The sequence below is a fragment of the Haemorhous mexicanus genome, chromosome 9 (genome assembly GCF_027477595.1).
Source record: "Haemorhous mexicanus isolate bHaeMex1 chromosome 9, bHaeMex1.pri, whole genome shotgun sequence".
Classification (NCBI taxonomy): Eukaryota; Metazoa; Chordata; class Aves; order Passeriformes; family Fringillidae; genus Haemorhous; species Haemorhous mexicanus.
In genome coordinates, this window is record NC_082349.1 from 27,927,358 (window position 1) to 27,951,167 (window position 23,810).

The 23,810-nt window shown below is 41.1% G+C and overlaps 1 protein-coding gene across 3 annotated transcripts in view; it reads right to left on the reverse strand.

Moving 5' to 3' along the window:
• The window catches only part of ABL2 (ABL proto-oncogene 2, non-receptor tyrosine kinase), a 44,982-nt gene that overhangs the window by 17,303 nt on the left and 3,869 nt on the right, over positions 1–23,810 (reverse strand). Inside the window, exon 1 of one of the 3 annotated variants that reach the window (XM_059854633.1) lies at positions 7,131–7,453. The exons of 1 other annotated variant lie outside the window; for it this stretch is intronic. In XM_059854633.1, the coding sequence (XP_059710616.1) occupies positions 7,131–7,197 (67 nt within the window). In that variant the 5' untranslated portion in view covers positions 7,198–7,453. Of the gene's footprint in view, positions 1–1,122; positions 1,280–7,130; positions 7,454–23,810 lie in introns of those variants that run through there. One more of the 3 variants, XM_059854632.1, reaches the window with a different exon arrangement.

Genomic DNA, 23,810 nt, shown 5'->3' on the forward strand with positions numbered 1-23,810 from the left:
GAGCCCACTGCAGGCAAGGTGAAGCCAGCAGAAATGCCACCTGGTCAGCACCAAGAGTTCTGCCCATATGGAAACATGTGGGGCTGTGCTGGACTGGCAGAGGGGAGTCAAAGCAGATGTGGGACTCCTACCACTTTCTTGGGAATGCCTGGGAGACTGGCACAGGTTCTTAAAACCTATTTGATGAACAAAAAAGCCAGCAGAAGTTAATGTTTGATGAGAAGCTTCAATCACTTGGCTACAGTGCTTAGCTAAAAATCTTATTACCTAAAAATCAATTGCTTTTAAGAGTTCACGTCTCACTAACTTCCTTTACTTGTTAAAGTGACCTGAATGCTTAAATAACTGTAAAGGTTACCCAACACCTACAGGGGTTTTACCAGAATACAAAAGTATTTCTTGCAGGTTATAATTCCATAACAGCCTACACTATTCCATATGGTGTGGGATCTACACCATCCAACACAGAAGAGAAATATGATCATAACCAAAGCATATCACCAATGGTGCCCCTGCAGCTGAACAGTTTGTGAGCTAAGTCCGCACCAAAAGTCAGGAAATGAGCTGGGAAATTCCATTTTATATCAGCTCCTTTTCAAGGCTAACCATAAATCTTGTATTATCACCTTCATTTCCTATGCAATGGAAAACTTACATCATCACTTAGTGAACAAGTAATACACAGTCACACAAGGAGGTTATGCTTCATCCATCTCCTTCCTTTTCTTTATTCCCACAATACAATTTGCTTCTCTCCGGATATGAAAGCTTTCCTATCCAGCCACCATGTAAGGGGTGCTTTGTCCCCCACCTTTGCTGCAAACAGAATAATTACCAATCTCTTTGGTCTCAGAGCAGGAGGTAGAATATGCTAAATTTTAAATTTCAGAGTCACATTAAGTGCTGAAGTGGTCTCTATTTCTGAAATACTATGTAACTGCTCATAGAAAAGAAGGATTTCACTAATCCTAAAATGCCAATAAAAGCTGGCAGTCTCACACCTACCTGTAGCTGGCCTCATACTACAAGACAAAGACAAACTTGAAAGGACCTCATCCTCCTTGAAGCACTTGGAAAAACACAGGAAAGGGACAGGACAGGATTACACCCCAAGCATCCTACCTGTGAAGCTCACAGCGGGTTCAGAGGTGCCCTCGCTGAGGCAGCAAAGCAGTCTGCCCTCCTTGCCATAGCTGCTGGACTGGAAGAGGACTGTCCCCACACTCATGTTCTGGGCTTCCCAGAGAGCAAAGAGGCTGCTTGGCACCACAAGGCTGAGCACAAGGGCTCCACACACAGCAGTCACTCCTCACAAGGCCGGGGGCCAAGGGGAAAGGAAACGCTGCTGGGCAGGCAGAGCAGAGACTGGGAAAATCAGACCCTGGGCTAACTGGTTATTAACTGGATGGGAGGGTGGAGCTTTCCAGGTACTGCTGAACACACAGAGGATGTGGGGACTGGACTGCAAGTTAAAACAACTTTGAGATGAGTGGAGAGACAGAGTTTTGTTCAACTATGAGTTAGGTAACAAAGTGTTTGGGAAGAAAGCAAACAGTTTCCTTGGAGAAATTCCTTTGCACAAATTACAAAACAGATCACCCATTAAGGGGACCGCCCAGATTGATTCACTTTTCCACTCCACATACCACTGTTGGAGCACTACTTACAGGAATCAACGGGAAAGGATGTTGGTGAAAATCCACATCTTGGAGAGGTACAAACACTGAGCACATGAACGCATTTGGACGTGTCAGGAATTCAGAAAGACAGAATGCAAGGCCAGCACAGTGCACCCAGTCTGAGCTGCACATTTGCTGATTTTATAATCACTTGAGACAGTTTCCACAAGGGCCCTATCAAATTACCTCTCAAAAGTCCCAGATTTGTTGATGAATTCTTCAAAAGTCCTGGTTTTCTAGTAGAGCTGCCTTGTGGCAGGACAGGCTCCTCCTGTCAGGTGGCCACGGAAGGGTTAACAAAACAGCACTCACCATGGCATTCTCACACTTAGGAGGGTGGTGGGCCTGCAGAGGGGTATAAAAGGGAGCAGGGAAAGGGAAGTCTGTGGTTTAGGCTTTTGTAGGGTGAGAGGAGTTGCTGCAGTCCAGTGAGGCAAGAAAGCAGCACTTCCATGATCTGTGAACTTCACCGTTCTGTGAGAAGGGCAGCTGCACTGTGTGATGATGATTCAAACCAGACTAAAGGTAAGCAAGCAGGCTTATTCCAAATGTCTGTGTTTGTAAGGCTGTGAATGTAGAAAAAGTGTATACAGAACTGTGGAGATGCTGTGATGATGAGGAGTTGCCTTTCCCATATTGCTTCTGACAAGAGTAATTTCCCCTGCAACCAACAACTGACATTTCTGGAAAACTACCTAGGCAAAGAATTAACTTAGGACACCTGAATACTGCTGTTCCTAAAGTTCTGACAAGGGGGGTGACCTCTTTTTCTTTCTCTTCCTCTTCCAAAACCAAGCTCAGTAAATCCTGCAGCATGCTACCCAGTGGTCAGAGGCTAAGACACCTTTACTTGAGAGCTCCTAGGCTTTCTCTCTTTTCCTCTTTGTTTTGCTTCTTGCAGTTTACTCTTTTCTCAGCTTACATTTGCTTCAAGTACTCTGAATTACACTGGCATTTGTACTAAGCTTAGCATATCTGTTAATACACAAAGAATAATCAGAATTTGTGGAGAAAGCCAGCACAGTTTCAGAAAGACATGGATGAGCTTTGTGACAATCACCCTCACCAAAAATGGTACCAGGAAAGGGCAAGTTATGTATGGATTTGTGGCTAGATTAGTCTCAGCCATGACAGTTACTAACCTTAGCTAAAATAACACATTTAACTTCTTAGTTAAAGTACAACGGATGAGTAATTGGTATTTCAAACAAAGAAGGATTGGCAGGAAGTTAAGTTGGATTAATAATGTATTTTGCACATATCCCTACTTACCCCATCAATTTTAGCCTCTGTCAGAAGAGTCTGTAGCCAAAGCCTAATGGCTGGCTGGTGTGTTAAGAGTTCCTTATGGGAACCATGCAGTTGCCAGCAGTGGCATTATTGGTGAGAAACATTTTGCCTGTAAGACTCCTGCAGCAGAGTAATTTTGTGCCTACACTCTTTCCAGGCACCCTCCTGAAGGTGCTCTCCAGTAGAAAGGACACACAGTAAACAGCAGTTCATAAGGTCCTATCAAATGCATCCAGCCAGAATAAAACCAAGCATCTTTCTGACTTCTCTTCTAGATGGGCATTCTCTCTCTTAAAACTGATTTTCCTAGATAGATATTTTACACAACAGGCCATCACTTTGACACCTGCATCCACCACATCTGCATCCTGTTCCTGTGCTCTTCACAGTAAGTGTATGACATAAAATCTTAATTCTGGTACACTCAACTTCCTCAGTGGAAGCATCCACCTTTCAGGCACATCAGTTCTTCCCAGCTCTTTACCCTATTCCCTGTGGTGCCCTTCAAAGCTTTCCTGAGAGTGTTTACCCTTCCTGTACAACTTAAGTCATCCATTTAGAAGCATTTTTCTAGTTCTTCCAGCAGTGTGGAAAAGTTGAATAAAAGGAAATCTTGCTGACTATGCTACTTGGTAATGTATAGTTCAGGGAGCTTCTAAAAAACTTGCTATACTCTGAATTTCAATGTCTCTTAATCAAAGAAAAGAATGTGTTAATGAAAATACAGCCCTGAAATTGATTTGGTGTTGTCTGCCATAGGCCAAAGTGACTGGTTTATCAATGGAAGGAGAGAGGCAAGGAGGTTCATGGGGTAAATATTGGTTCTTGCATACAGTCTTAATCTGATATACTATACAACAAAACCCACAGGGTGTAGACATGAGTGTATTTTTTCACATAAGGACAACTCAAACACAAAGCCACCAAGATCCCTGCACATGCCACATATTTTATTTTCACTCTTGAGTCCTTAAACTAAACACCAATAAATTACCTATGATGCTGTTTTACAGACAGGCTCATTTTATTTGCTTACTTTTAAGACCACCAAAGAACAGGCACTGGTCATCAACTCATGGAAAGTAGACCATCAGGTACCTAATGAGTGCTGGTACAATTGGTATTTTCCACTGCATCTTCAAAACATACATCACATACAAAACATTACACCACTGGACCTTCAGATCTTTAACAGGCTTCTTAGTGGGAGGATTTCTGCCTTAATGAATACAAGGAAACAAAACTGATAACACAGCAGCAAGTGGGTTTCCTATTTTGCTGACATTATTGGAACAGTATCAAGTTCTACAGCAGCTTTGTTTCTGAAGCCAAGTCTCAGTGCTTCCTGCTAATCAAAAATACTCAAGACAAGCTACACTCTGAAAAGCAACCAGTGCTGAACAGGCCAAGTTTCTGCTGTCTAATAACGTGGTAGTATTGAAGCAGACCTATGAACTTCCTTTACCCTGTAACAGACTGCAGCCTCTACCTAAATGGACCACCTAGACTCTCTGCTGACATCCATGCGGCCATGCAAAACACCAGTTTGAAGGGCTCAGACAGCTCACATATGGCCTTGGTAAAACGCAGGCACTACCTAAATGCCATTCCTAGGTGTTCCTCTCCTGCAAGCAACCAGACTCTTAATAATGTGGTTTGCTAGAGCCAAGCACAGACCCATCGTTAGTCCTTGGGCCTCCCACAGAGTGGGGCAAGGTTTAAGTATTGTAAACAACCCACTGAGGAAAGCCAAGAAATACAGCTCCAAGCCAAGAACTCGGGATGGGCAAGGAGTAGGTTTCTATTTATGGTACCAGGCTGGGAGAGACAGAAAGGGAGGAGATTTCAGAGTCAGTGACAAAATTGCATCATGAACAGCTCACAGCATATAAAAGGAAATATTTCAAGTTGGCACCACTGTCATGCCTCAATTATCCAAATATATCTGACATAGATAAAAGTGAGCTTTGGTTTCAGGTGAGAAATACAGGGAGAAAGAGTTCTCTATATGCTTCATCCCTTGCAAACAGATTAATTTTGCAACATGATGAAGTGCTGATATAAAAGAGGGGTTAAAGTGGTGGATCTTTGCCTAGGAGAGGGGCTCCTTGGCTAGCTTAATACAAAAATCCAAGGGAAGACAAGGTTTTGGGATCTGGTGTTACTGAATCTAATCGGTAAAAGGAGAGGGAGATATTGATCTCAATTGATTTAGTTCCACCCATGTATGAAGAATTCAAGACATTGTCTGTCTAACTGAATGCTACAATCTGTGTTAAGATTTTAGAAAAGCTGTCTGTCTTCTGTTTCCCTGGTACCAGTTATCCCCTTCATTTGTTATTAATGCAATCAGAGGTGTCCCTCAGCCCATTTCTTTGCTTAGATGTCAGTGACACATTTCTCCCATTATCAACATAATGAAGTGCTTCCCTATTTCTTCCCCAACTAATTTCTGGTGAAGTAGCTTTTTGTTGCAGAATCCAGTATGAAATAAATCAAGATTAAACTCCCAAGCCTTCATTTGAAAATCTTCATTCCTTGAAACCAAGATGCAAAAATTTCTTCATAGATCAAAATGTAGGCTGTGACTGAACCATCCACAGCAGCATTTGGTAGCTCTGCTGTTTTAAGAGAGAATTTTGAAGTAGATTAAATATTGATCATGTTCAGTACAATACTGTTAACCAAATAGTCTGGCTCTCATCACCTCTAAGATTTTCAAAGAACTCTGTCAGGAAAGCCATTCTGGTAAGTGCAGCCAGCAAAATGATGCAGGGGTTTAGAAGTATTTACAAAGCACTTTACGGTGAGGTACCCATGTGAGCACAAGAGAGCTGGACCTAGCAGCTGTTAGAAGGTACAACAGATGTATCTTGGCAGAGGTACTGGGAGTGGTCAGAAGCACCAGAACAGACACAGTCCAAGCCTGACTTCTTTAAATGGGCCTCTGGGTGAGGAACCAAAACCCAACAGCACAGCAGATAAGGGAAAAACCCTTTCCCTCCCTGAAGAGAGATTTTAAAGTAATTAAAATTAAATACAAAGAGGTTCTTAGAACAAAAAACTACAAATGTAACCCTTTTGCAAAATCATGAATACTGTATCCAAGTGTTTGTTCCCTTAATTCCCAAGGATTTGCTCAGCTCCTATAGAGGCAGTCAGCTTTGCTACTGCAAGAGTCTAGAAACAAGCAGAGAGCAGCAAGTGTAAATGCTCTGTATCACATACCTCCTTCCATTGAGTACTGAAGCTCCAGTCTATCCTCCTCTGAATGCTGCCCACAGCAGACAGCAACTACTCCCACAATGTCAGCTTTAGGAAAGGAGTGCTATGAAGGGACACAGATTTCGAAGGTAACTGGGAAACTGTAGATCAAAAGTGTGTCTGACATTCTTCCTCTGTCCTCTGTCCTGGCAAGTAAACCTCTCCAGTGTGAAGGGTGAGGAGGATTAGGTCACCCAGTCCTGCTCCAGGAAAGGTGGGATGGCCAAATACACACAGCTTACAGCAAGTCGTTTAGCACTTTTTTAAATCAGTACCTTGGGAGAGAAGTTGCTTAATGGGGGTTACACTACACTGCAACAGAATTCCTGGGGAGTTGCTACTACTGGCCACATCAAAGCCAGATATTATCTACTTCTAAGCAAATCAAATGGGTACTTATTTACTCACAGTGTAACACAAACACTTGAAGTAAGAGCTCTTCTGCAAAAAGGCTACTTGAGAAATCACAGCTCAGCCCATCCCTGAATAAACCAGAAATACCCACACTCACAAAGTCTAGCTGGAGAGAGGTTTATTTTGCAGCTGTAAAGCACTAACTGATCAGACCTTTGAGCTAACATGATATAAATGTCCAAGCTGCTTTCCCAGTGACATAATTACATCTTATTAGATACCTTACAGTATTAGGTACTCTCCTTAGACTCAGCACTTGGATCAACGACCACATTAAACTGTTTCTCAGCTGCCTTTTTGAAATTTATTTTTAGCCTTTTTAGTTAGAGGAAAAACTTGGAAGGAGAGGGTAGAGATTAACTCATTGACCTGTAATCTCAGGAAAGAAAGAAAATGTCACTCTAATAGCCCAAATCTGAGTTGATGTCACATCTTGAGGCCCAAGTATTTTTGCAAGTGCCTTGGGCAGGCAGCACTGCTTACCTTGTGGAGGATATTCGGAGGGCAGAGCTCCCCAGGTGAGCTGGTACAGCTTCAGTTTCCAGTACATGAGTTTAATTTTTTAATGGAATCCCAGAACGCTTGTTTAGCACAGATGCGATTTCTCAGTTCCATCCACCCACACCGAATATGCAGCAACTGCCAAGGCTACACAGTACTTCTGTTTTTAAAAAAAATTCTCCAGCTAAAAATAAATCACAAAACTCTCAAACTCATTTGTCAGCAACCAATATGCTGTTCAAACCATCGTCCACAGCCATTTTCTTCTCTTGAACAAAGGAGGGGGTTCCTTTTTAGAATATTTACTTCATTTGACTAAAATACCCTTGTGATCGTGCCTCCTTTGAAACCTTTGTCTTAGAAAACAAACAAGTGTTTCCTTTCCTCCAAGAAAAGCAGAGCTTTAGCGTGAATACTTGCCCAAAAATTGCATGCTGTGTTGTGAACTTCAGAACCAGGGAAAACTCCTAAGATGGAAAGCCCCTGACATCCAGCTGAGCCCTGGCTGAGGGAGGTTTACTTGTCCTGCTCCTTCTCAGCCCTCTGGGCTGATTTCCTCTGGGGGGGACAGCAGGAATGTGAAGTCAGAGGAACAAATCCACGGCACTAAACTTAGCTCCGGCTGCGGAACCGCTTCCCGTTGGTGAAAGCCAGACACTTGTCATTGGCTCCACCGAGCAGACAAGGGGCTCCATTCACCAGCACCAGCCCAGCAGCTGCTCAGGGACCAGGGTAACACGAGCCCCAGCCTCTCCAGAGGGAGAATTCCAAGCCCCAGCCTCCCCAGAGGGAGAATTCCAAGCCCCAGCCTCTCCAGAGGGAGAATTCCAAGCCCCAGCCTCCCCAGAGGGAGAATTCCGAGCCCAGTGCTGCCACAGCTTTGTAGCTTAAGGCTGTGTCACCACGTTTGCTTTTCCAAATCTATCTGCAGTGTTTGGACCCCACACATCTGAATTTAGTATTAAGTCAAGAATGTACTCACTGAAATAATGTCTTTGGAAAATCCTTCCTGGGTTATGGAAGAATTAATACAGCTTTGAAAGAAAAGAAGCCATTGTAAGACTGAGCAGGTTCAGTACTCCTAAAAGTACTTAAAAATATAAAAGGTTTGACTTGCTGATGTTGAAATGAAATCAGTTTTATTAAAAAGAAAGATAACAGCAAGCAAATAGACAAAATTGTGCATAAGTTAAGAGGAGCTGGGTTGAAAATGTTTATATAATTTAGTATGTTTGTAATGTATATTATTCAGTAGATGAGACATTTTAAGACAGAATAATAGAAGAAACAATACTTTTTTTAATTATTTCAAGAGAGGTAAGACTAGCCAATGTATTGGCTAGTCTTGATGAACTTTATGCAATTAAGATATAAACACACATTTTATCTGTCTGCTACTTGTGGATCATCTTTTAGGGAGTACAGCACTTTTTGACTGTTAACATCAAAACTATAGAAGATTTAAAGGAAGATATGACAGGAAAAACAAGTCCTGCCCCTCATTTTTAGCAGAACACTTAAAAATGTCAAAAGCAAGTCAGCCAGCTGACAACTGGGATTCTTCAGGCACACAACAACCACTGTCCTGGGTCACTTAGAGCCCAGCATCCTGCCTGGCAAAAGGTAATCATATTATTCCAGAATACTTTCCAAGCCTCCAACATGTTGTAGTCAAGGTATTTCTGAGCCAGAGCTTGTGTTGTTGCAGTTAAACTTCCTGACAGGCTTTATTCTGTCCAGCTGCTGTCTGAAGCATTGCAAACTAACCTCACACACAAACAAAATCCCTCTGCCACAGTACCAAGAGCTCACACCACCCTGAAGAACAAGGAACAGGCTCTGACTGTTCAGGACATCTCTTAATTTCATTAGATGAACCTCACTCTCTACAAGGCAAATCCCAAATGATCAGTACCTGTAGGTGCTTTCTTTGCTACTCATGATTTTTATAAGCCCTAATCTCATTCTACCTCAGCCACCTCTCCTCCAGGCTGAAGAGAGTCTATAAATGTTGTCATGATATGTCTTATTACAGCTCAGAAATGGATTCCTGTTGTTACAGGGGCAGCTCAGAACTTAATACCTCACATGCAAAGGCAGAACCATTTTCCTCTGTGTCCCACCTTCTACATGATCACACTGAATCCTGTTCTGCTTCTTCAACCTCCTGCAAGCAAGTTTATCATCTGACATTTGCTTTCCTCTTCACATCATTTGTCATAGCTGCTTTTAATTAAAAAAACCCAACAAACAGCTGAATTTAAGGAAAGTTAGAAGCTGAGTGAAAGTCAAACCCTGTTTGAGTTTCTTCATTTCTAAACCCTATTCACAAAAAAAAAAAAATTGAGGTCTTCTAACAAGGAATATACTACAAGCAGTGGTTGGTAGTGTATGGTCTGGTTAAGTCAGCAAATATTGCTATCCTAAGGTGAGGAGCACTTAAAAAATATATATATATAAAAATTACCTTGCAAAGGAAACTAGAAAACTGCTGAACTAAAAGACTGGTTAAAGAAAGCATCATTTGCTCTGGGAGAAATAACCCAGGAGGAGGAAAACTTGACCATCTCTGGATGCCAACAGAGCAAAACCAGCCTGCAGATGATGTTTTTTTCTACTAATTTGTTTTCAGAGCAGTAAAGAAAAGCTAACAAAGTACAACAGTGTGGAAATGAGTGACTTAATTCCCCAGACACATTAGGCCAAATCTTTTGCCTAGGTTCATGACTGCCATTTCAAAAAGCAGAAACTGCATGGAAAATACTTAGATTAACCTTCAATTTGACTAGCAAGGACAGAATCTGGTCTACAGACAAACAAACAATCATAAGAGAGGTAGCTACAGTTTCAGATTTATCCAACAATTTGTCAAGACAAATCCCCAAAAGAGCTGAGATCTGTTGCCAATTTACAATGCTAACCTGAATACCAATGGTTTGTTTTTCTATACCACTGCCAACATCCCCTCCTGGTGCTGAGGAAATATGAAAGAGGAAAACAGTTGTTTGGAATTATCTAGGATTGTAACGGGCTGTGAGACAATATTAATTAAATAAAATCCTATTTTATTGACTTGGCACCACAACATTTGCTATTCACCTGGAATAAGAAGAGGTAGACAGTGTAAGGTATATTAAGAGTAAGGCTTTTCAAGAATGGATTATGAACTGTAATTTAACTACCTGCAACGATGAACAATGATGGGGAGGGCACCAATGCTGCCTCACCCCCTCAAAATGCAGGTATTCCAAACCCAAAACCTAGATAAGTGTTCTTTTGGAGCAGTCAGTGATGAGGTTCAATAGAATGCTACTCCCCTGATTTTACCCAAATCTATTCCTTTTCTGTTCTGGTTCCACTGTTTGGAGATTTTTTAATCGAAATGCAAAATGACAAGGAAAGTATCTGCTGTGTGCTAAAACAGATCCAGCAGCTAGAAAAAGCAAAAAACATTATTTCATTTCTGTCACTTGCTTGCCACACAATGACTTGACTAATTTTTCCTGTTCAGAGAATAAAACAACAACTTAATGTTGACACACTGAGGGAATAGGAGCCACTGGTGGTTATTTAAGGAGCTTTCCTCCCACTCAATACCAGCATAGCTGTCTGAGACATCTCCCCTGCTGCCAGGACGGGTGGTATGACTGGGATGCTCACAGGATTGGCCATGGTATTGTCAGCTACTTTTAACTGGGGCCACTCAGCCTCTGCTACAGCTCCTGCCTTTGGGTGCCACCTCCCCCAGTGCTTAATTTAGTGTGTTTACTATATATATTCTGAGGGAGGAAGGAAGAGGGAAAGGGCTGGAAATTCCCAGTGGGAGGTGTAACATCGTGGCTCACTCAGCAGTTGGTTTCCTCTTGCTCTGGAAAGCACTGCTTAGTTCCTAAACTGCATCCATCCACAACAGCAGTTTGGGTGGATTTCACTGGGCATAGCAAGATGTTTTTCCACAGCCAATAAAAGGCTCTGACAGAAGGACACTGCTACATTCATGGCAAGACTTTTGCCAGTTGTGCCATACAGCTGCTCCAGGGAGCTATGTAAGACTGCTTCATTTAGGAGTGTTGTTTTATGAAATGTCCATTTGGTACTGAAACTGAGACCAAAGTCTGGCTGTGCCAACCTGCAGCATCCCCACATCTTCTGGTTTGAAATGCCAAGAAAGGTCCCTTTCTCTTGTTCAATTGAGATATTTTCTTTTTTCTAATTCGACAGAGTTTCACCTCATTCTTTCTTCCTCCCACTCCACAGAAAAACATTCCCAGTTGTTGCTGGCCTGTACTGGCTGTCAGACAGCTGACTGCTTGGATTACACAGGGCTGTATTGTACCCCTGCAGGACCCAGCCACACAAAGTGGGATCAGGGCTCACTACTGGGCTCTACCAGCACACCAGGTGCTGTCTTGAAGTTGGAAATCCCAAGACAACAGGCAGTCCTCCATATGCTCCTCTCAAAACATTCTCTCTTGAGCCTCTCAAAGTACAAACCTACTCCAAATCAGCTACTCAAGCTACCAAAACTCATGGTGAACTTGTACTCACTCCGACTCAGCCTCTTCCAGCAAAGGAATCCTGTCTTCCATCTTTTGTCCAGGTACTGGAAATTAAAGCCACTCCAAAGCCTTTGGCAGCTTGGGAGACCTTTCAGTTTCATTTCTACTATTAACAGCAGTTACCTATGGCAATCCTGTATTTTGAAGATATTTAAATGACCATAGCTCTCCTCAATACAGTAGTTAGAAAGCAGAACATTTACCATCCCATGCAGATCCTGTTTCCAGCCAAGGGCTTCTCTACCCCATCCTTATGGACACCCCTTATTTACTACAAGCCAGTCAGCCACTGCCAGCTTCTGGAGATGCCACTGAACCTGCCTTTCAGGGCAGTTCTCTTTTGGAATTCCAAGCTGCTGTGACTGTTACTTAACTTGCAAATTTCTTTGGAAAAAGTACCCTTGAGGCAAACTCCAAGACATGCCCCAGCACAGGAGCTGCTCCTTGGCAAGCCATGGAGCATCCAGAGGCAGATCCTGTTAACTCCTGATTGAAAGCTGCTGTGCTTCAGGTTTAAAATGGGTTTTCAGCTTAGAAGGACTTTGCTTAGAAGAATCAGGAGCTAATTAATATTTGAAAGTGATTTGAAGGGTCTTTAGAATTAATGACATGTTTCCTGTTCATCTACATCACTGCCAGAAACTGTCTTCCCACAATTTTCAAGCTACTTTAAGCACTTAAAAGTCAATATAACAGAGCTGCTGCTGCTTAGAAATAACCTGGATAGGTTATAGAGCTGAGCAAGTGCCAAAACTGTCAAAAACAGCGAGGCAAGGAAATATGGACTTCTTATTGCTTTGGGAGCTAAGTCTCTAAATCTAAAACAAACCACACATGCATAACCACGTTAAATTTTTTAAAAGCCTGTATGATCAGTCCCTGAAAAACTGACCCAAGAGCTGTAAACTGGAAGCACCCAGCACACTAAGTTCTTCCAGCAAGGATGTTGAAGTTCCAACACGATGCATCAGCAGATGCTGTGGGACCAACACCCCTTAAGGTCATGCTTTCATCATGAATAGTGCCCCAAAAAGGGAAAGCCTCTGAACAGCACCCAAATCAGTGACTGATATAAAAAAAATGAGAGCCTGGAGAACATCCAGGAGGGACCTGCATAGAGCAAGATTTTTTTTTTTTTTTTTCCCCCCTCTAAAAAGATCAGTGACTTAAACATACAGGGTCACACCTTGTGCTCTGACGCCAGAGACTGAGTAATGGCAAACATCAAATAGTTGTGAGCAAATGCAGTAAGTGGAATCAGCCCTCAGAAGGACTGACTAATCTGGGATGGTGTCCCCTCTTCCCAGCAACATCAAACGTGCCTGCTCAGTAAAACCTCCACATCTGAATTGGGTCTAATGAAAATGCAGTCAAAGATTACCAGGGTAAGAACTTCATTCCTAATTACTACAAAACTAGACTAACAGATTCATTGGCAGAACCAGACTCTTTGGGCATAAATACTGGTCTCTTTTGGCAAGTTTCCATCCATTCAGCCTTATCACATTGCCATTCAGATGACCAGGATACAAGTAGGCTGTATCCTGTAAAACTTTACTTTGAGATCAGGTACTTCCTAGATCAACTTGTAACTCCTCCCTATCATAGAGGAAAGAAAAAAGCCAAAGGAAAAAAAAAACCCAAAACCCAAAACAAACAAACAAACCCCCCAACCCAAACAAAAAACCAAAACAAGAAACCACAAAAAAAAAAAAAAACCAAACAAAAAACCCACCAAAAAAAACAAACTACTCCTCTTATTTTGAAAATTCCTAGTCAATCTTTTAGAAATTATGTATTGTGATGTATTGTGAATACTGCAGGCAGATAATTTAGAACAAACTTCATACAAGAGATACATCCTGCAGAAGCAGGGTTGAAACTAAGTTACTCAAAATATATGAAGTCTAATGATTCTAAAGCAAGGGTAGGGCATCCTACATAATCACAGGTAAAAGAGAATAACAGGGAAACTGACAGTCTTGTCTTTGTTTTTACTGCATGAAGGTGGCCGCTGTAATCTAAGACAAATACATAAAATACAGGTCTTTCCTTTAAACTGATGAGGAAAAATAACCAGGTCTGGGTGTGGAGGACTCAAACCAGTTTTTGTGGGAGCTTTGCCAATGTCATAAGAGCTGCAAGGGTGGTACCCTCCTCTCAAAGAAAAAAACAAAACTGGAAAAATCAGGCTGTGACAAAAACGTGTAACTTGGGCAGGGGAAAAAAGGAAGGAGAACTAAGAGCACCCTGGTAGGGCACAGAAAAACACTATGGTCCATAGAAGCATTCTTTATTTTTAGAGGGATGTGGCACTCACACAGGCTCAGATCACCAGAAACTCCTCCCCTGTGAACAGCATTACCCTGACAACCTGAACTAGGATATGGAGCCCTCCCAACCATCACTAGACAATTATGAAAAGAAACACCTCCACCAACTCCTCACCTTAAGATTCATAAACTGAACCTTCTGCAGCTGTTGAGATTCCTCTCCTGGTTTTGTCTGGAGCTTTGGGGTGGGGATCATGGTGCAGACACATGTGCTAGCTGTGCAGCTGTCTCTGGAAGCAAGGACCAGGCATTCCTCCTCGCAATGAGGTGTGCAGGCACATTTTTTTCAGCTTTAAAGTTGCATGAGGGCTACCATACAAAGTTGAGAGGGCTCACCTGCCACCCACTGATTTTCTTTTAGTCAACAGGCAGTCAGGAAACAGCAGCATGAGTATTTCATCCCAAACTGTGAGGTTTTTCTAAATCTGGATCATTGCTTTCTAGATTTGTCACAAGAGGCAATGATGTTTTCCCACTGAGGATATGAATTCTAGAAAGATTTATTTCTAAAACCTCTAGTAGGTAACCATCTCCCCTGCTCAGGTAACTAAATAGTAAGATCCACAATTTTTGCTGAAATGTTTTATGAGCAATTAAAGGATGGAAGGGCAAGAGGATGTATTAAATCCTAGACTTCTGCTGGGCTGTACCTGCTTTGTGGGTGACTCCTCTCACTACTGCTAACCATGCTCTACCCAGCAGTAAATGCCTATTCTCAGACACATTAAATTCACAGCCTACACAACATTCTCAGTCAGGGCATGCTAATATTATGGCTTGATACTACACAGGATATTTTTGTAGCACTCGATATATCCAGTGTCTTGCAGTTTTGGTATTTTATTCTTTTGACAGCCCTATAGAGTAGTAGGATAAATTCATGCTATGAAGGAGGTCTAAAGCAAAGCAAAAGTAATTTCCTAAATATCTTGAAGCTATGGCAGAGCAGGACTCAAGTTGGTGTTGATCAGTGATCCTTCCTAAAGCGCAATACTCAGAGCTTTCATTACAAAACCTTCACACTATCTAATAAGTAACACTATCAAAGTCATGAAAGACTCTGAAAACAGCTACTGTCCCGACTACTGATGCTGCCTACACAGAAACTCCTACTCTTACTCACACTAATGAAGTAGGATTAAAATAAATATCTTTGAGTTCAAGCATCAAAAAAGGTAAAAAAAACCTGCCATGGGGTAAAGCATAATAGAAAGCCTCTACAGTCAAACTTGGAAAAAAGAACATGGGCCTGTGGAAAGGGTGTTGCATCCATAGTCCTGCTAGAGATGTGCTGCATAAACCATCTCGTGTGCTCATGTCTCACTTATCTGTGTGACAAAACAGTCTTCCTTTTATAAGCTGACTACTCTGCCAGTGCAGAAAAAAATTAAATAGCTAACTACAGTGGAAAATAATTTTCCTAACTGCAGAGATTTTTACTCATGTCAGTATCTTCATAGAGTATAGATAGATGATATAGATATATAGATATATATAGATATAGATGATATAGATATAGATATAGATATAGATATAGATATAGATATAGATATAGATATAGATGGTACCTTCATAAGGAGAAACTTTTCTCCAGCTCCTGCAGGTCTGTGTTCCTGGTTCTAGAGCTGACATCCTTTGTCAGCAAAGGCAAAGAATTTGGGAACAAACTAGGAGCACAGTCAGAGAGAAAGACATTATGCATCACTTGTCTCATTTTCAGAATGGATATGGCTCCAAACAAGACACCAGCTGAGTAAGAATGCTAAATGCTCTAAGGAAAGGGAATTTTTCTTCCTACTTAGTCACCAGCATCAATTCCTGGACATTCAATTCTGTTTCTCCTTAAACCTCAAACACCCTCATTTCACACAGTATTGTCCATGGAATGACACTTGTTCCCAACACAGGGCCACTATCTAATTTCTAAAAACACATGAGCAATCCTTGGAGTTGCAGCCTTAACTTTGGTGTATGAAAACAGTAAATTCTATGTACTAAAGCCTACTTCCCTACTAACTGTGAACAGAGGTGTTGTTTGCCTAATAGCTTTTATAAGGTTTCAAAAATTACAAGCCCACCTCCCTGCAGCTCAGGGGCTAACTGTGTGATGAAGAGTATTTTTCTGTGAGAGGAAGAATAGATGGGAGGATGTAACAAAGCAGAGGCCAAGGCCAGAAATGCACCTAAGATCTCAACTTTGTAGCAAGTTAGGAGAGTTCGTGGGAGAATAAAAGGGCATCTACAGCATACCAAAAGTCATGCCTTTGCTTTTGCATGACAGTATGCAAGACAGGAAGTCTGCCTGGGTTGCATTTTAAACAGGTTTTTGTATCTCCTTTGTAGGAGTCTGGTTTAGGACTCATTAAGGTGTTTCGTTCAGCACAGCCTTTCACTGGCTTGTATTAATACATGACTTTTAGAAAAACACAAATGCATCCCAATTTAGTGTAACAACTGAGCAGTCAATGGCTAACACCACTGATTTTTTGGTAATTACCTGCCCTTAACAACAGGTTTGGGATCTCCTTGCAGAGATCCTGTTTCCCAGCCACCAGCCCAAGTGCATGAATGCTTACAGCAATTCCCTTTGCATTGCTCTACTGCTGGGCAGCCAAAGACATTACTCTACAGTTCTCTCTCTGTTTTAATTCACTGTAGCTTCAGTCTCTTTATGGATATTTGAGAGATAACACTGAGCAAAGCACAGTGCTTTGAGATTCCTTTTCAAGCCCCACAATTAACACAAACATTACCCTTCCCTTGGACCTATTACCACACCACAAATGTTTTGAAATACAGGCTAGAGCCACAACAAACACATTTTTCCAAAGCCTACAGGATGAGACAAGAGTGCATGACTGCACATTTAATTTAGCCTGCAGACAGCTTTCCTGGGTTTGTTTGTGCCAAAATTAAGTCTAAACAGCTCCATAAACCAAGTAAGCATAATTGTAATTTTACAGATGAGAAGTGCACAGAAGCAATGAGAAGTGATTCTTAATTTGAGTGCTCAGATTACCTAGCAAAAGTATCAGATTTAATGTCCTTCCATGCACGAAAGCTGTCTGCATACTTGCACATAAACAAGTTGGGAAACTTCCCTTGCTGGCAGATGAAGTTAACTTAGGATAAAGCCCAACAGAAACAAAACAACTAAAAGGGAAACATCCAAGCTCTTAATGGCAAAAGCAAAACAAACGTGTATTGTTACATCTTAATACAGCCACATCTGCCTTTTGCTGTGTGGATCCTGCCTGCTTTCATAACCCAACGCTTACTTCAAGCACTGCACTGTAACACAGCAATGTTAAGTAACACACCCCACTTTTCCTTAGTGGAAAAAACCTTTTAGCGAGGGATAAATGAAGGCATTGGAGCACCCTCTCGTGGCAGGCTGGAAACAGCGTTCGGCACGAGCAGCTGCGATCAATCCTATTACCTTTTTAGCTGAAATTTTCAAAGTTTACACTGAGTCCCCACCTGGGACAGAGCAGGCACCAGGAGCCCGGCTGAGCTTCGTTCCAGAGTCACCTAGGAGCAGTTCCAGGCTTTGCCACCGAGCAGGAAATGAGAACCAAGGTGTTATATTGAGCAGAAATGCTGCCATGCACACAGAAAATGTCCCTGTGCTTCTGCTGTCACAGCGCTTGTGTGTGGATGGAAAGAAAGACACGTGCCAAGTGTCTCGTCCAAATTTAGCTCAACCCTTTGACAACAAAGTAGATGGAAGCTATACAGGCATATTCAAAATAAGAATTTGAATTTCTGCACAAAACTACAGCCAACCTCAGCTTTGACAGACATAAGCCCTGTGGTCTATTTCAACTTTTTAAAGCACATCTAAGTATTTCTAACTAAGTGCAAGAATTACAACATAAACAATGAATCTGATCTAGAGGACAGTGCCTTCTTTATGTACATTTTATCTCTAAAGAAGTCAAATATATTTATTTATAATGACCTAAAAGTGAAAACATTTTCTAACAAAGAGATGCAACAAGGGTTCAACCTGCTGGACTTCTATTTCCTAGGATAGCTATGGCAGGCCAAGCCACTCCAATCAGCATTTGGGCACCTACTGAGTTTGCAAATCAATCCCAAGGCATCTAATGCACCTCTGGAAGAAAAAAAAAATAAAAAATGGGCTTGTTGCTCTTCTGTAGTTCATATCGGACTCAAATTTATTAATTAGTAAAAAAATAATTTAAATGATAGTTTATTCTAACATGAAAAATCAGCTCCTTCCCCAAATCTATGTTGCAAACCTTATATCCCCAGGGTTAAGATCCTGAATTTAAAAAAAAGACTAAATATAACTTGAAACACTATCATTACAAAACCCTACCATTTTCCTATTTATTCTAAGGATCTTCTGTAGATAAAGCCTTTTTAATCTCATAAAGTACCTCTGCTTTCCCTATTTATTCCAACATAAAATTATGTAAACCAAACAAACATAACCCCAAACAATGAGCATACAATTGATGACTAGTGAAAAGTATTTTGCTGTGCTTCAGTGAGTAATCAGGCCAGAGCACAGGTTTCACAGTGGTATTGATCACACAAGCTCTGTTCATCCCTCCCCAAGCTCAGACATCTCCCTGCCTCAGAAACAGATGCCAAAACCTCCCCAAACCCTACTCATCTTCTGAGGCAGGAGAGGAGAGCACAGGAATCCTGCAGAGGGGTGGCTCTCACTATTTTATTTTTAATTTATATTTTACTGCCACAAATGATAAAGCTCATCAGGCTTACTTGATTCCAACCAAGTCAGTGAAAAGCAGGTTTGAAAACAAACAAGAATTGAGAGATATATCACAAAATGATCAAAGAATTCACTTTCAGAGCACCTGTTCAAGGTTCCACCTCCACGCCAGACTTTATGCCTTGATCAAGCTGTCACTGGGAGAGCAATTTTACCAACACTCTGCTTATTAAAATCAACAATATTCCAAAGAGCACACAAAGGACACTCAGCAATTCACAGTTCAAGTTGTAAAAACTTCCTATTTTAACTTTAGTATCCAGGAACTGAGCCTGAGAGCTGCCACTCATTAGACTGAAATTTTTTATTTGTCAGTTTATAGATGAAAAACTAAATTTGCAAGACAAAATGAACCATAAATCAGCTCTCAGACAATGGATGCTGTTTCTTTTTCACTTGTACTGAAGGGAATGGTGAACATAGAAAAAGCCTTATAATTCATATTTGTCTTTAAAGAAAAAATTGCATTAAACACAAGCATTAAGTCCATGTTTATGCAAATCAGTCAGGCCTGTATAACCTTGAGTTCTGCGGCACCCAGTGACCTAATGGAGGAAGGAAGCTAGGTCACTATTCAAAACATCTTCAAGGTTATTCAGATTTCTTAGAGTGCATTTCCTCCTTCCTAGATACCCAAGTTATATCAATTTTTAAAAGATGGCATAAAAAGGCTTTCTTACTGCTAAAGAGCAGTACACTTTCATTAATTGGCCAGTTTTGACAGATTGCTGGGTGGGAAATAACACTTTAAAATTTCTTTTTTTAAAAACCCTTTAAGGCTAATCTAAATAATCTTTCCAGTTTCCTTCTATTATTAAGCAATTTTCAGAAATACCATTACAGCTGTACCTTAGCTCTGCTTCTGCTCTTGGCTTTCCTAAGCAGCAACCCAAAATTGATATTCTCATCAGTCGTGCAGCCTCCCACGGGTTTTTGAATAGCAGCAGTAAAACTGAACAGTCTTGTTAACTCTGTGACACTGCTGGTTAGCAAAACCAATCCTGAGCAGCAAAGGCTTGGAAATCATGAGAAACTGAGCTGACCTTGCAGGCTAAGGAAAGCCTCATTATATTAATTTACACTCCAGCTTAAGATTGAAGGGTTATCTTCACAATCCAGGGGCTATGGAATTCGAATGTACAAATATTTTGGGGTTTTGTCTAGAAAGCAGATCTGTGCTCTGTAAACACCTTTTAGATCTCTGATATTTAGGGTTACTGTAGGAGGTAATACCAATCTACTGGGATATGATAATGTTTAAACAAGCTCCTACCCCAGGCCATGTTGGAGTGTACACAGATTTGTGATGGGGAAATGTCTCTTCACTTTGCAGTTCCTGTAGGTTTTGGTGTGTTTCCTGAGGAGCACCACTCTCTGCAGCTAACTTTTTGAAAAAAAATGAGTCTAGCTGAAAACAGAATCTGAAAAACGGGAACGCCTCATGATCTATGCTACATGTTCCAAAATGTATAATATTCATATAATTTAGCCAATAGTCACACAATTTCTTTCAACCAGAGACAAGCCTGAAACATGTTTCAAAATTAGCCACAGTGCTGATCTCAGCTGAGATGACAACAAATAGGAATAGCCAAGACTTGCTTGATACTTTGTTGTTGGAATTATCACTAGAGAAACAAAGGAGAAATGGACATGGAGGTGCACAGGGTCACAAATCCAGAATGTTCTCATCCTCTTATCCTATAATTCAATTGCTAACTTGACCCAAAAGCAGTAGGAGATGGTTCCTATGCCTTTGCTATATATAGCTTATAACAAGAAGCAGCTACTTCCATTTCACCTCAATAGTAAACAATAAAATCAAGAAAACACCAAAGCAGGAAAGAGACCAAGATCCAACCCAGCAGCATTATAAATTAAAGGATGAGGCATGCTGTCCTATAGAAAACTGAGTGTTCCTTCATTTAAGAGCTACTTTTCTTACATAACTGTAGTCCCAATTCTTGCATCCCTATTGTCACAGAAAACTTTCAAATTAATGTAAGTGAAGCTCCAAGTTTATTAATACATGTAGTTATTTTTAATTGGAGTCTCTTAGTAAGATTAAGATTCTAAGGTTAATGTTTGGCTATAGAAGGAGAAGAGGGGAAATTCTTGAAAAAGAAGAAGTATGTTTAACAGACCTCTTAAGAGCACCAGAAGATTGAAATAAAACTAATTTAATTTTTAGTGAAGTACTTCTGTACATCTTTGTCTCCTGTTCAAAAAAGGCAAAGTGATTTCAGGGCTGTTTTTTTAATTGTTCTGCTGAATTAGCTGCTACTGAAAGCCACCTATTAAAAAGTTAATTTACACCCAGCTGCAGACAAGTACTCATAGTGAGAGATGCTCATGTCTCTATAGAGCCCACAAAGCACAGGCAACTTCATAAGCAGATATGGGTAATAGAAGTAAGCTTTGTTGTTGTGGTTTGCAGCGTTACCAACAGGAAGCCTCAATGGTTTTGTAAGTGTCACTTATTCCAGAGAGAACAATCTCTATGGGTAATACCAAGAAATACTTTAAAATAAAGTATTTCATAACCACAAAGCCAGAGAAATGTGAAGGATGATGCAGTAAGGTGAGAAAACCGTGACCTCAGACCCAGCAAGTCAATGCTGCTGCACCTCAGTACAAGTTTTCTTTCCTGCTGTGGGAAGAGAAAGACGCTGCCAGGGGCCCAAACAACTCAGAGAAGTATTTCTTTACCAGTCAATACTGTGCTGAAGGCTGTTAAGGAGGAAACTCTATGCCTACATTGCAGATTGACCTGCAAAGCCAGCCCTGGGACCATTTGCACTGCAAGCTGTGTGTCATCCCTAATTGCAGGCTGCTGGAAGCACTGCTAACGGACTGGGGATTTGGGAGATCAGGTTGGAAACAGGATGTACCTGAGGCTTTGGTCTGTGGTCATCCATCCATCCATCCCTGGCTTTCTGAAACACAACCAGGTGAAAAAGAGCTCTGCAAGCCACCACACAAAACCCAGCTGTGTTACTTTTAACAACCTCCCCACGCATCCCTACTGGAGTGAGTACAAAGTGCTGGTTCTTGGTTTGTATTAACTGGATTTTGATAGTTTCTTATGACTGTAAGTTAGCCAGCTGTCAGCAGTACTTAGAAGGCAGTTTATGGATAGTAAGTATCCTGGAAACACTAAGTTGTGACAACTAAGAGAAATGAGCTAGAATAAATCATGGGAAGGATCGTCTGGCTTTAGCTATAAAACAAAGATCTACAAAGTACAGTTTGACTTGGGCAAGGACTGGCCCGCTTTAGGAACAAACAAACATGATATATGCTGAAGTGGGTCACAGAGCAGGTCACTCCTCCTGAACACCAGAGAAAACATGGTTTCAGGCTTACTGTCCCAGAATCTGTAATAAGCACCAGCCATAAAATATTCCTGAAGCCAAGCCTGTTAGAGCTTCTCCAGGAGACAGTCCAACTTTCCCCACTCTAATTATGTAAGCTGGTGATCCCACTAGATTAAAAAAGGATGGTTTAAGACACTTGTAACAATTTGCTTGTGTGTCCCTGTTCATTTCCCACCAATTTGTTCACTTGGCCATGTCCTTAATTCCAAAAAAAATCCCCCCAAAATTTTTTTTTTTTTTTTGCAAAACATTGCACTTGCAAGCAATAGCAAGTTTGTGAAATATTGCTAGAACAACTTGTACCACACCATCTGCTGCATGGGGAGAACTGAGAAGTTAGAGCTATGTCTGGGCTTTGAAATTTGATTTTTAAGTTGGTTCTGAGTAAAAACCTTTTGAGGTAACTTCATTTCAGTTTTACCTTCTTCAGACTGTGTTCCCTGTCTATGTGAAAAGAATTAGATCAGTAGTCAGTATTGTCCCTTAAATAGAGTTGGTAGCCTCCTCTCTTTTGCAAAATTCATGATGCAAAAATCCCAGCTTAACACAAGGTATAAAAATCAATTTTTAATGCAATGGATCCGCAGGAATAATTTAGATATCATGGAGAAGGATGCAATAGAGAACACGCCTACAAATTCATGTTCTACAAGGGATGTTCCCCTAGACACTCAGCTGAACTGTCCTTTATTCCCCAAATAATTAGTTAAGAGTTATTTATATATTGTGGTCCCACAAGATTTCTGATGCACAGTACAAAAAGCCAGGCACTGAATACAGTGATTATATTCCATCTGCACGGGGCACTTACTGACAGGAAAGTCTGTGGGCAAGCAGCTTTGGCCTGAGCTTGCTGCATTTCACTGCGATGAAGAATAAAGAACATTTTAGGCAGCCCACAAAGTGCAGTTGTTAAACTGACCCTATTTTCTCTCCTTCTTTCCATTTTCCTGCATCCAGCTTTTCAGTTTCAGAATTTCAAAGGGACAGTGTTATTTATGCTTCTTCCTATTTTAGAATGTTTTTATCATGTGTCATAGCACTCTGACTGCCTTAGGGGAGCTTTAATGATAATTTTATTTTTAAAAGTATAGGCTTATCTAGCCTGACCTTGATGCACATAATAAAAGGTTGCTAAACTCCTCCTCAAGAAAACAAAACAGGGAACAAATGTCCTGTGCCTGCTGGATCAAAAGCTCAAGTGTGGCAGAGCCTTCCACTACCCCAAAATATATCACCAAGGCAACTGTAGCAGTATTGCAAACAGGTATTGCAAAGGCTTCCCAGCCAGGATTTAAATAATCTGATTTTTCTGCAGTATGTGCTCTACAACACTCAGCAAGTCTTTCTGGAGATGAAAAGCATGCTAACACCATTCCAAAGAGTATGTTTGTACAGTAGGCTGTTATCAGTGCTCTTCTGAAAGAAAATTATAAGTGTCACTGTTCAAAAGTCAAACCAGCTCAGTAGAGTCCATGCAGCTTGGAAGTTGTTGGTTGCTGTTGCTTGTTCCCCTTTCCTCAAACAAATTTCTGAAAGGATAAGGAGATAACTGACTTCCCTCTTCACTCTCCTGTTCCTTCTCTGGAAGGGAAAGCTCATCCTGTAATGCAAGCACTTCTTGTCTT